At 39.7% G+C, this 12,766-nt stretch overlaps 1 protein-coding gene across 4 annotated transcripts in view; it reads right to left on the bottom strand.

The window, feature by feature from the left end:
- Positions 1-12,766, bottom strand: part of Bicc1 (BicC family RNA binding protein 1) — a 241,045-nt gene that overhangs the window by 5,619 nt on the left and 222,660 nt on the right. For 3 of the 4 annotated variants that reach the window (XM_013017198.1, XM_013017199.1, XM_013017201.1), the window contains 3 exons: positions 9,597-9,753; positions 5,979-6,139; positions 2,949-3,048 (listed from right to left, as the gene is read on the bottom strand). In XM_013017198.1, coding sequence (XP_012872652.1) covers positions 2,949-3,048; positions 5,979-6,139; positions 9,597-9,753 — 418 coding nt within the window. Of the gene's footprint in view, positions 1-420; positions 500-2,948; positions 3,049-5,978; positions 6,140-9,596; positions 9,754-12,766 lie in introns of all 4 variants that reach the window. The other variant, XM_013017200.1, reaches the window with a different exon arrangement.

Here is a 12,766-nt window from a genome sequence, read left to right as displayed (position 1 = left end):
GGCCTATAACTCAAAGATGTTTCCATATTATAGAGGATGGAAAGTAAGACAAGAGGGCAAACACAAAACAAGTGCAATTGAGCACATGAAAATAATTGGGTCCATGAAGACCATTTAAAACATAAACATTGAAAACATTTTTCTGAAAAACTACATCATTTAGATCTTTGAAAGAGCTAAATAAGCATGAGGTACTCTGCCATTTTCAAGATGCACCATTTCTGTGAGTATACACACCCACTTTTTTTCTAAATGTGAGACACCAGGATAAATCTTCAGAGAAGATAGCAAAGATCAAGTCCTACTGAAAACACTTGAGGGTTTTCAGTTTTGGTTTTTGGATTAAAAAGCAAAAGCAAACTCCTTCCTTTCTTTGTTTTCTTTGATAAGCCTAAGGGCATAATTTGGGAAAATACCAACCTTTTTCTTTGAAATTCCAAGGTTCACACAATCCTGGCAGCTCTCAGGATCTTGTTGCGGGTCTGAACAGAGTCACAAACTAAAAGAATAGGTCGGGAAATGTTAGATCTACCTGAGGCTGTGGCAGGGAGCCTGTCATAGGAGGCTAACTTTCCTACTTCACTAAGTCTCTAGTTAAACAACTACTAAACTACTTTGAAAGAAATCTGTGAATTTTCATAACTCACAAATTTGAAAAGAAAAATCTATCAAATGTACTCTTTGATCAATTTCTACTAGAGGTAAATTCCATCTCTACCTCTATTACTAAAATACATGCCTTCTGGCCCAGGATAAAAAAAAAAAACTAAACCTCATATTAAAAGAACCGTAATTATAAAAAAGAATCTAAAAGGATCTGAAAGGGTTCTTGAACAACCCTCTGTCTAACCATAAACTGTGTAACTACAAGTTCTAAGCGAGTAAGTTAGGGCTGTGTAGCTGTCCTCTATCTATCTGGAAATGGAATGTTCTGGAATGATAAAAGTAGATTTTTTTGTTCATAAATACTGATTGTAGAAAGAAGCTTTTAGAAGCTTTTTTATGAAGGACATCTCAATAAAAACTTATTACAAATGCACTCAAAAAAGTAAGGCGAAATCATCCTTAAAATTATCATGTACTTCATGTTGTGCGCAGCATTCACACAGTACCTTTTTCAACACCTCCAATTTCCTTTAAAAGCAAGAGGCCCTGTGAACCCCACCAAGCATGGCAGTCTACAGTAGTAGTATATAACCTCAAAAGAAGATGACTGGACAAAAGTATTACAGAGTATTCAAAACTCCCTCTATTCCCATCCTGTACCCAAAACCTAGAGTGAGAGGTACCAATAGAGTCCTGAGGAAAGGGACGGATGACCCTTCTGCAATATGTGGAAGCATTTGCAGATCCCCGCTTGCAGCTGAAATGTTTAGGGTTTGGAATTGAGGCACAAAGAAAGAGCTTAGTTTCCATTATATGATCACTTCCATTCCATGAATCCCTATTGAAATACTATGCCATCCTGGAGTCTACACGTCTCTGGCACAACCGTCTCTGCCGACCTATTGTAGATGTGATGAATAAGAGAGCTGACCAAGAAGTACATGACTCACATTTGTAAGTGAATAAAAGAGTGAAAAAGTGGAGAGTTAATTTCTGTCTTGGAATAGGCCTCTGAGCCTTATGGTAAACCAAAATCCTTCTTACCATAGATGATTAAAAAAAAAAAGAATGAGGTGCTGTCTATTATATTAAAGTTCTATTTTCATTAAACTTGATGATAAATTACATGAAAGGAAAGGTCTTAGAAATAAATGGAAGGTGACCTAATACACTCATCTAATTTATCTTCACAATTAATAAACCAAACTCAAAAGAGGTTTGGAAACTCACCTAAGAACTCATGACTTGGCAGAGGTAAAGCCGAGGACTCCTATTTGAATCACTACATCATCATGATCTCAGGAGCAAAGGGAAATTGTGCCTTCACCTTGTGGACATTGTCAATGCAGCTTCTTATGTGCCCAAGGTAGAGGTAGATTTCTTAACCTGGTGTGTTCAGGAGGAACATGAAGAACCTAACGGCTTCTGCCACCAAGAAGCTCACTGGTGGGATTTCCACCTCTATTTCAAAGCTATTCTACCTGTGTCTCCTTCAGATAGATTTCTTAAGAGGAGTTGGGTAGGGTACTGTAATCTGCTGCTCAGTAAAGTAGAAAACTCTTCCAGCCGGAAACTTTCCTTGCTGATCTGATTAGTGGGTTCTGTCTGGAAGGGACTTTCACCCTCTGGAGGCATAGAGGTGTGGCCTGCAAACCCATTGCTCACAACACGCTACTCTTGGCTTCTACCCTCAGTGTCCATCTTTTGGAGGCTTCCACACGTATTTTTATATTCCAGAAACTTACTGGAAATCTTCAAAAATGAATCTAACCTCCCATCATGTTTCTGGCTTCTTTGTTGTGTTTTCAAGTGAGTGGCATCTAATAAGTATGGATTGAGCCCTTTCCAATACTTGGAATGTGCAATGCATATACAAAGAACATAACTAGGAAGACAGCATTGATGACTACATTCAGGAATACAACCTTCTGGGACCTCATATTCTATCAAAACATGCCAGGTTCAAAGCTGTGTTGTAAATGGTCTTTTTTTTTTGTCTTAGTGTGCCAGGACACCTGCACAGGACATCCAATCAAGAATCATTTATCACCAACTCAATGTTAAGCTTAACCCAACTGCAGACAGAAAATTAAACTGTTGCCCTTCTCAGGTTCTGCCTAGTGCAATTTTGCCTAGATATTTATGAAGAGACAGACTTGGGGGAACACCATTGACAAGTCACCTTTTAGGTAATGTCTTGATGAAGGAGCAAGGCATTTCTTGGCCCTGGAAAGAACCCTCTAAAACCGCAAACAGCTGTGGGGCAGAACCAGTCCCACTGGCTGAGACCATGGGCAGAGGTTTTCCAGATTTTAAAATAGGAGTTGAACGCTTGTACTCACCTGAGATTGCAAGCAGCATTTTTCTCCTGGCACCGAAAGTAGTGATTCCTAGCTCCTTCAGATCTTGATCTGTGAGAGTGAGGAACGTCTGAAGATCAATCTGCAGATAGAAACATACAATCTGTAGCCTTACATATTTTCTTCATCAGGGTAGGATCGATACATTATTACATCCCTTTGTTAATTATGCTCTGCCTACTCGCAAAACCTAATGGTATTGGCACAAACCTGCAGGACAAGAATTAGGAAATAAAGATGGTAAAATGACTTACTCTAAGCCAGTGACTTATGATTGCAAGCAACATAACAACTGAGCTCTGAGCATCCTGGCAGCTAATGCAAAAAGAGAAACAGAAATATAATACCATTTTTTAATGAAAGGATAAAAAGTAAATATCTAACCAGGAAAAAGAAAAAAAACTCTTAGCTTTAGATTCTGGATTGATTAAATATATCTTTATAAGAAGAAACTAGGGGCTGGGAAGATGGCTAAGTGGTAGAGCACTTGCCTTGCATGCCTGAGGCTCTGGGTTTGATTCCTTAGAACCACAGAAGCAAAAAGAAAAAAGCCGGAAGTGGCGCCGTGGCTCAAGTGGTAGAGTGCTAGCTGTGAGCTGAAAAGCTGAGGGACAGCGCCCAGGCCCAGAGTTCAGGCCCCACGACTGGATGCCCCCCCCAAAAAAGAAGAAGAAACTAATATGAATGTGGTCTTTTATTTTATGTGAAATTAGTACCATTGCTAGAATACTTCCTCCATCTACAGTTTGACTCAACTCAGAAGAATAACTCTGAAAATGGCAGAAAAAAGTACTGGTAGAACAGTTTGGAAAAATTCCTTGGCATCAGAAATAAAGCATAAAGGGGGGAAACAACCTAAGCACCCAACTCTTCCTTTTAAGACAGTGAGGAAGACAAGAAAAGCAACAGAATTCAAATCCTAAGAAAGGTGGTCCAAACTCTACTAGCTCACTTAGGACTAGCCTACATCCTTAGGACCTGAACCTTGCAGGGTCTGTGAGCCTCAACTATGACTGTGAGTATAAATGAGCATGCTTACCACAGGGTTACATCATTGGGATCTATCATTAGAAATAGCACATAGTGATATAGTATCAGTGAGCACTGCTAATAAATCTCCAGAATGCTTATAGTAAATTCAATATCATGAGGTGATTTAATAAGGAATTCTTGTTAAACATATCTGAATTTTAGAAAATATCAAATTTTAACCTGCCATAAACAAATATGCCTTTCGTTGAACTATACTGAACATGATTTTTTGTACAATTTTTATTGTAAAAATACTGTACAGAGGGGTTACAGTTACATGAGCAAGGTAATGAGTACATTGCCTATCAAGCATTTGAACATGAGTTTTTGAAGTCACATCCAGATTCTTATAAAAATCTTAAGGCATTGGGCTGGGAAGGTGGCTCGGTGGTAGAGTGCTTGCCTTGCATGCATGAGGCCCTGGGTTCGATTCCTCAGCACCACATAAGCAAAAAAGAAAAAAGCTGGAAGTGGCACTGTGGCTCAAGGGGTAGAGCGCTAGCCTTGAGCTGAAGAGCTGAGGGACAGTGCCCAGGCCCAGAGTTCAGGGCCCATAACCAGACCCCACCCAAAAAAAATCTTAAGGCAATTACTTATCACAGTTCTACAACTGTTTTTAGAAACTCTATTCAATGAAATACGAGTTCTCTAAACTTATCCTCTCAAAGTCAAGTCATAAATGTTCTGGGTGTCAAAGACCAACTGTTAGGACCACTCAGCTCTGCTTTCACACCTCAAAAGCAGATACAGATATTCTATAAACAAATGGGGTGCCATGTCCCAGTAAAGTCTACTGACAAAAATCCGGTAGCAAGCCTGCAGGTCACAGTTTGCTGACCCATGGTTAATACAGTCTGAGGCAGACCCTCTGTTGCTATCGATTCCCAAGTGTTCTTTCTTCTTGAGTAAGAGGCAGCTATAATAAATCTATTTCAATTCTTCCAATAGGAAATACAGATAGCATCAAACCCAGAAATCTTCAAGTAACATTCCATCCATGTTTGGGAAAGTTGGAGTATCTCTGCTCTTGTGTTTCCCAGTCAACTGCCTTCACAGAGAACAAGATTCCGCAGTGCTTTAATATGATTTAATTAGTGTTCATTTAACTGAAAATTTTCTAACTTGGAGCAAAGAAAATATGTTCAATTTTATAAAATCCAACATGCACATGACAAACCTATTTCAGCGTAACCAGCAATAATGTTCCATAATTAATCAAGCATGAATGACACACCGAATTTATGATACATGTGCCAAATGAGAATCTTGAATTCTTTGTTGACAGACATATCTAAGAATTTCTAACTTTGTCAGATGTTCCCTAACATGGCATTAGCAACAGTTTGGATGATGTCTTGATTTGGGAAAGAGATATACTAACAGTACTTTCAGATGCATTAGGATGGCCCTAGTGACAGCAGTTCTAGAACCATGCTTTGACCTATTTTCTTCATGCCAATGAAAAACAGGCCATGGCTGATCGGTCAGAACAAAATCCAGTATCGTAGTTGTGCAGAGGATATCCTAGGTCTGTTTCAGTTTGGTCAAAACCAAACTAGCAAATTAATAAATACATGAACATTTAAAACACATATTCTGCAGTGATATGAGAAGTAGACAGTGACATTTATTTTGGCTGTTGCTATTTACTCCTAAGTGTCATGAATAAAGGTAACAGACCCAGGAATGTAGGGAGCGATGAATCAATACACCAGTTAGGCCTTTTTAAAGCTAAACTGGGGATGGGTAGATATGGCATGTTTTTGCAGACATAATAGTCTACATTTCTTCTTTCCTGTGTTTACTAACTGCACTAAATAAACGAGAAATGAGCTGATATTTTCCTAGCAAAAACAAAGCTATGAGACATGAAGAAATGCTCAGGAAGAGCATTTCAGAGGTCAATGAGTGATTTCCTTCTAGAGGTCATCTTCCATGCCACCACAACAAAAACACCCAGGAAAATACAGAATGACCAACCTCTTGTTGCTGGAAGACATCTGTGTATTTGCCCAGGCCAAGTTTGCTGAAAAGCTCAGGGAGGTCAGAGCCTTTGAAAGAGCTGTTCAAGTTACAGCCATTGCTTCCTGTCAGCGAAGAAATGCAGTCCATGTAATTGCTACTGCTGAGATAGTGTTCCGCTGCAAGGCAAAGCAGAGACAGGCTGCAAGTGTCAATGCCCAAAGAGAACACAGTTTAATTAAAAGTTTTAATCACCCAAATCTTTCAGATTTCACTGTTCAGCTGAACAGAGCAGTAGCTGTAGAAATACAGCAATCCTTTACTGAAATATTGGCTTTTCATTAAGGAAATGCTGGTTATTGCTTTCAGGGAGACTCCTGCCATTTAAAATTTACACTTGGGAGGCAGAAATTCGGCAATGGTGCCTCTGTAGTTAATAATCACTCATCATATTCTCCCCTCAACGTGCTGAAGCATTTGCTCTTCGCAGCTTATTTGATGTGAATTAAATGAGAATTGGAAGGAGGATTCCTGGGACACAATATTATTAAGTATGGAAAGTTATTACAAGTCCAGGGATCCTTTTGGATGGGAAGATGGCTCTTTGGCTCCACCCTTGTACTTTCCTTCAGTCAAAGGGAATTGCAAGATATTGTAACATGTAAATCTCATTCCCTAGGAAAACATAACCAAACAAATTCATCAAATGAGTGCTTCTAAAATTAGGAGTAGCTGGGTGCCAGTGACCCACACCTGTAATCCTAGCTACCCAGGAGGCTGAGATCCGAGGACTGCAGTTCAAAGCCAGCCCAGACATGAAAGTCTGTGAAACACTTATCTCCAATAAACCACCAGAAAACCAGACTGGCGCTGTGGCTTTAGTGGTAGAATGCTAGTCTTGAGCTGAAGAGATGAGGGATAGCATTTAGGCCAAGAGTTCACGCCCTATGACCAACCAAATAAATAAATAAGTAAGAAAGTAAGTAAATAAAATTAGGAGTAATATATGAAGTGATAAGAAGGATGCTGGATTTAAATTACAACAGAAATTAACCTGCCTGCTTTGGCTCTACAAATGATTTAGCAGGCAGCAGTTTCAACAGACTGGTTCACTGACCAAGTTATGACCAACAAACCATGCAAAGTACCTCACCAAACACGCAAACAGGCTGCATTGGAAATTCTAGTGGAGCTGTGCGGCTGGCCCTTCCTATCTCTCCTAACCAACACTGGCTCTCAACTCCATAGGAAGTTTGCAGTCTTAAAACAAGGATATACCTTCAGAAGGAATTCCTAGAGAAGAAAGAAGAGGAAGATACTCACCTTCACTCAGATCCATCTGATCTACTCTAGGGCCTGATAAGCTAAATCTTGCTTACATTGCTTTTGGCACCATTAGTCGCTTTGACCTTCCAATTGACAAGTACTTTACAAACATCAAATGGAAGAAATTTCTGTAATGTTTCTTTTTTCTCTTAAAAACAGATGTCTTATGTCTTTAGTATGTGAGAAGAAAAAAGGGCTCAGAACAAACCCAAAATATCCCTCAGGCTAAAATATTACAAGACATGCCATTATTTAAGGGTGAAGCAGAACTCCCTTCAAAAGGATAGGTCAGGGCTGGGAAGGTGGCTCATTGGTAGAGTGTTTGCCTTGCATGCATGAGGCCCTGGGTTTGATTCCTCAGCATTACATAAGCAAAAAGAAAAAAGCTGGAAGTGGCGCTGTGGCTCTAGTGGTAGAGCGCTAGCCTTGAGCTGAAGAGCTGAGGGACAGCGCCCAGGCCCAGAGTTCAGGCCCCACTACCAGACCCCCCTCCCAAAAAAGGAATAGGTCAAAGATTTGTCAATGTCAAGCAAAGCAGTGGGAAGAGCTCTCAGGAGCAACCAGGACTTGAGAATGTGAAGCCACTGGCAGTCTGACCATGCGGTTTATTCTCCAAATAATAAACTTATCTGGGATGGGTATATGGAAAGCTACTCAAAACTACACATGAACAAATGTTATAAAGAAGGATGCCCAGGGAAAATGGGAGGAATATAGAGAGACAGAGAGAGAGAGGGAGACAGAGAGACACAGAGAGAGAGAGAGAGAGAGAGAGAGAGAGAGACCTTGACAAAAGTATTATCTAAGTAAGCACATGGCTCTTAGTTCAAACCCCAGTTTTACCATGAAAAATGATATAAAACCATGCTGTTCAACACAGGAACCACTGCCCACATGTAGCTACTGAGCATCTGAAATAACATTAGTGGTAACTAAAGTGTTCTATCAGCATAAAATACACTGCAGATCTTGAAGACTTTGTACAAAGTATCTAATTAAAAGAAAAATGTGAGGTCTAACGAGATGAATTTAATATAATAGTAAAAATTTGAAGAACAAATGTTTAATATAAAATATCCTAAGTGGTAATGATTATAATGAACAAAAAGTTTCCTTACATTTTTAAACTACCAATAGTTTCTATATACTATTATAAACTTCTACACTCTTAGAAGATCTGATGAGAGTTAAACAACTGCGCTTTCCTAATTATTTATCTTAACCCTAAACTTCAGCTACAGAGTAATTATGCAATGTTACATGAAGGGAAAGGAGATAAAGATGAGAGGGGGAGGCACAAAACCAAGTGATATCTGGCTAAAGACCAAAGACTATTTATAGCTCCAGACCAGTTTCTAACACCAGCCAGAAAACAAGAAATGTATTATTGACAGTACACTCATCAATAAAAGAGTTGACCATTCCTTCTTAATTAGCCTTGGCCAACACCAGGATTGGTCTTTTCAAGCCAAATTCCTGAAATGGCCAATTTGATGTTAACAATTGGCTGTTACCAAGTGTCCACTGGGCTTATCGAGATTAACTTTCTACAAATACTCATAGCTACATGTTCCAGAATAACAATATGTCAATTGTTGTCTATTATTCACGTGGCCAAGAAGCGTGAGTGCTGTTACTGATAAAACACAATACTGCTGAGTCTCAGCCATATTTGCCTGCACTTTAAAGTGGCTTTATTTTCTGTTTATGCTAATTCAGCTATATTGGGTCAAGCTAAAAGATCAAATTCTGCTCTTTGCTTTTGGTACCCCAAACCCTGGACAGTCTGTCCCCAATCACCTGAGATGTGAACCTGATACAATTCTTCTTCACTACTTTTTTATGTATTTATCTTTTCCTCATCACCTACTGTATATGTGTATACTGCTCATTCATTTCATAAGCCTATATGCAGCACCCTCTGCTGGAGGTCCCACAATTCTGCAAGGCACCTGGGAAATGACAAAGTACACCCTAACAATACCTAGCATATAGGCACTCAATAAATTGAGCAATAAATAAATATGGCCCCCAAATTTAGAGCACTCAAAAACTCTACTGTGAAAGACAGATATGTAAATGAATAATTTCATTTCAGGCAACAATGCTAGAGTAGGCACTTGGACAAAAATACAATAAGAAGAGATAATTCAGTGGCTGGCTTCCCTGGGAGAAAAAGGGAAAGGATACACCAGCACTTGAAATCTCAGAACCAGTCATTCTCACCAAATAAACCAAACCAACTCAAGCCAAATAAACACATTCTCTATTGACTATGCCTAACAAGTAGGAACAAAAGCCAAAGCTCACTTGATTTGTTTTGTTTGCGCTTGGGACTGCCTATAGAAGCTGCAAATTCACTATGACTTGCGGGTCCTATTCCATTTCGGTCTCGCCAGTTGTCACATTCGCTTCCACTTCCCAAGTGCTCACGACTGTTGGACCGTGAGAGGGATATTGATGAACCCTGTAAACAGCAAATGCAGATAATATTTAATAAAGTTGGTTTCCCAGGGTAGAAGGAGAAATGAATCCAAATGACACCGTCACTATTTATTTGCATTGCTAACCCTCATACCTGAGTCTCAAAAGACCTGGTCCCACTATCTATGGCTTTGTTCCTCCAGCAGCTAAGGATACACAGTAGTGTATGTGAAGTCCTTTCCCATCATTATGAGAAGCTTTGAGTAAGAAACTCAGCAGAGCTCTGGGAATCCCCAGTGCAAAGAATCCTTCCGCTAAAGTTTGGGAAAATGGTGGCTGGAACTCATCCATTTTCTGGCACCACAAAGCAGATCTTCTACCTGGCACAGTCCGAGAGTCTTCGCTTTGTTTCACACAGGGAGGATAAATGGGATGAGGTGAAGGTAACCCCACACTTTGCAAAGCATCAAACTTGACAAGGACAGATAAGACAGATCTGGCCTTGCCTTTGTGTTTCCCATCCCCAAACAAGTACACCACCTCCCCAACAAATGACAGATCCTTAGAACCGTTCTCCAAAATTGAAATAAGAGCAATCATTTCAAGAATTGCCACCATTTATTCATTCCTTTAATCACAGTTACAAGGCACACTGTCTTTGTATTACAGTATCAAAGTCAGTCTCAGAGTTTCAAAGACTGATATTCATTAAGTCATCCCAAGAAAATTCTTTAGTGTTCACGTTAATAAATATAATTGACTCACTCACAACCACAGTTGCCTTTAGACACACCCATCATTGACATCACAACACCCTAATCACCAGGTTTTTCATCTATTTTTTTCTGTATCCTCTACAGCATCTTCCTCTTCTTTTCCATTCTAAATGTCCAATTACAACGGGGCTTAGTCCTCAGATCCTTTTCTCTGGTTTTTACCTTTCAAACAAGGTGAAACCTCTTTTCAAAGTTACTGAGAGCAGAACTCCCAGATTTCCACCTCTGAATTTGATTTCTCCATTGAAATTCTGAATCACAGAGCTGCTAATCTGATACCACCATTGTAGGGACTGGTAAGCATTTAAAACTTAGTATCTTGAAAGTGAGTCACTGATTACCCATCCCTAGTAACTACTTCAATACTTTTCTCTCAGAAATCCTGTATCACAACAAGTGAAGCTATCATTCAGCCAAAATTTGAAGGGCCATTCTTGAGTCTTCCATCCCTTAATACATGTAGTCCATCACAGAATTCTGAAAATTCTTTTAAGTAGACCCCAGAATACAAAATTTCCCCCCTCTCCCTAGCTGCCTTCATAACAACCATTCTGAGGCTACTCTTGTTGGCCCTCCCCATTGTCTGCTACATATAAAACAAGATTGAGTTTTAAAAATGCAAATTAGAACAAACTGTACCTCTGTGTAAAGTCTTGCAATGTGGGTGCTTCCACTGTACTCTGACCAGGGGTCCAGGTACTCCAAAACTAAGCATAATAATTTCTCCATAATTTTCACTATCGTGGGCTGAGGCATTCCAGAACAGGCCTTTCTCCAAACTCATCTTTAATACTCCACTATCCTATCTACCTTCAAGAATTTACTAGCTAATTCTGATTTGGGGATGATCATAGCAGTTGTTCCTTTAACTCTCTTTCACAAGAGCTTCACAAGGTTGGCCCTTTATAATCACCCAGGGTTTAAGGTTCAAACATCCCTTGATCACAGGGTCGTCTTTGTGGCTGCACAGTCTAAAGCATCTTGTTCCATGTTTATTAGGGAACTTCATTACTTAATGCCATCTTATTGCTCTGTGTTTCTCTATATCTACCAGAAAGGAAGCTCTGTTCTGAAAAAAGACACAGTACCTAGCAGAAGCACTGAGTTGCTTTGTGTTTCATATATATTAAAAAGTCTATGTCTAAAATCATGTGTGTGTGTGTGTGTGTGTGTGTGTGTGTGTGTACCACAACACCTCTATGTATAGTGCCAGTTAAGTCAACTAGCTTTATCAGACCCATTTCTGGAAATACTAAATAAAACATTGTCTTGTGTTACTAATGTTTACTAACCATTCTAAACTTTCCACTGAGAAGCTCACTTCCACAATGATAATCAATACCCTCATTACTTAATACTGGGGGAGTTGAAAATCATCTAATTACCCAGTGTAAGTTTTTATTTGCTTTAGAGAAATAGGACCTTTATTTAGCTTTCAACAGATGGGTGGCAAAAAGAAAAGGAAAAATCCTAACCTCATTTATCTCTCTATTGATGACAGAGACTTCAGTTCAATGGAAGCTTTGGTTTGACATTGGAACTTGGAAATGCTTGCTTCTTATCTAAAGAACTCTTTGGAACTGACTACTACTGCTGAAAAATGGAAAAAACAGCTCCAGTCTAGATTCTCCTTAATACTGAATACAGAGCTCAAAGCATCAAATTCTTCCAGTCTAGATTCTCCTTAATACTGAATACAGAGCTCAAAGCATCAAATTCTTGCCCAATCATACTGCTTCTTTATTTTTTTTTGGGGGGGGGGGCGGTCGTGGGGCCTGAACTCTGGGCCTGGGTGCTGTCCCTCAGCTCTTCAGCTCAAGGCTAGTGCTCTACAACTTGAACCACAGCGCCACTTCCGGCTTTTTTTTTTTGCTTATGTGGTGCTGGGGAATTGAACCCAGAGCCTCAGTCATGCAAGGCAAGCGCTCTACCACTGAGCCACCTTCCCAGCCCTTGTACTGCTTCTTAAGAGATCTGTGGGGGTGTTTTCAAGCACTCTACAATTTCAAAAGACAGTATTGTAAATAAAGATGTTTTTCGACATAATGACTTGTACAGCTCATTGTTGCAATGGGTCCACCTGTATCCCTATTTAAACGATTTGTTTTTTCCCTTGTCCTCTACAAATTATACAAACATCAAATACAGTGAGATCAGGGGTTATACCGTGGGGGAGGTACATTCAAAGCAACAAAGAAATCATCTTATAAATATGTTAGAAACAATCCCATGAAAGAAAAAACAACTTTGGTGGAGGGGTGGAGGGGTGGGGGGGGGAGG

This window comes from Dipodomys ordii, unplaced genomic scaffold (assembly GCF_000151885.1).
Source record: "Dipodomys ordii isolate 6190 unplaced genomic scaffold, Dord_2.0 Scaffold34, whole genome shotgun sequence".
In the NCBI taxonomy this organism is placed as follows: Eukaryota; Metazoa; Chordata; class Mammalia; order Rodentia; family Heteromyidae; genus Dipodomys; species Dipodomys ordii.
Note: the sequence above shows the minus strand (reverse complement) of the source record. Positions and strands in the feature narration are given on the sequence as shown.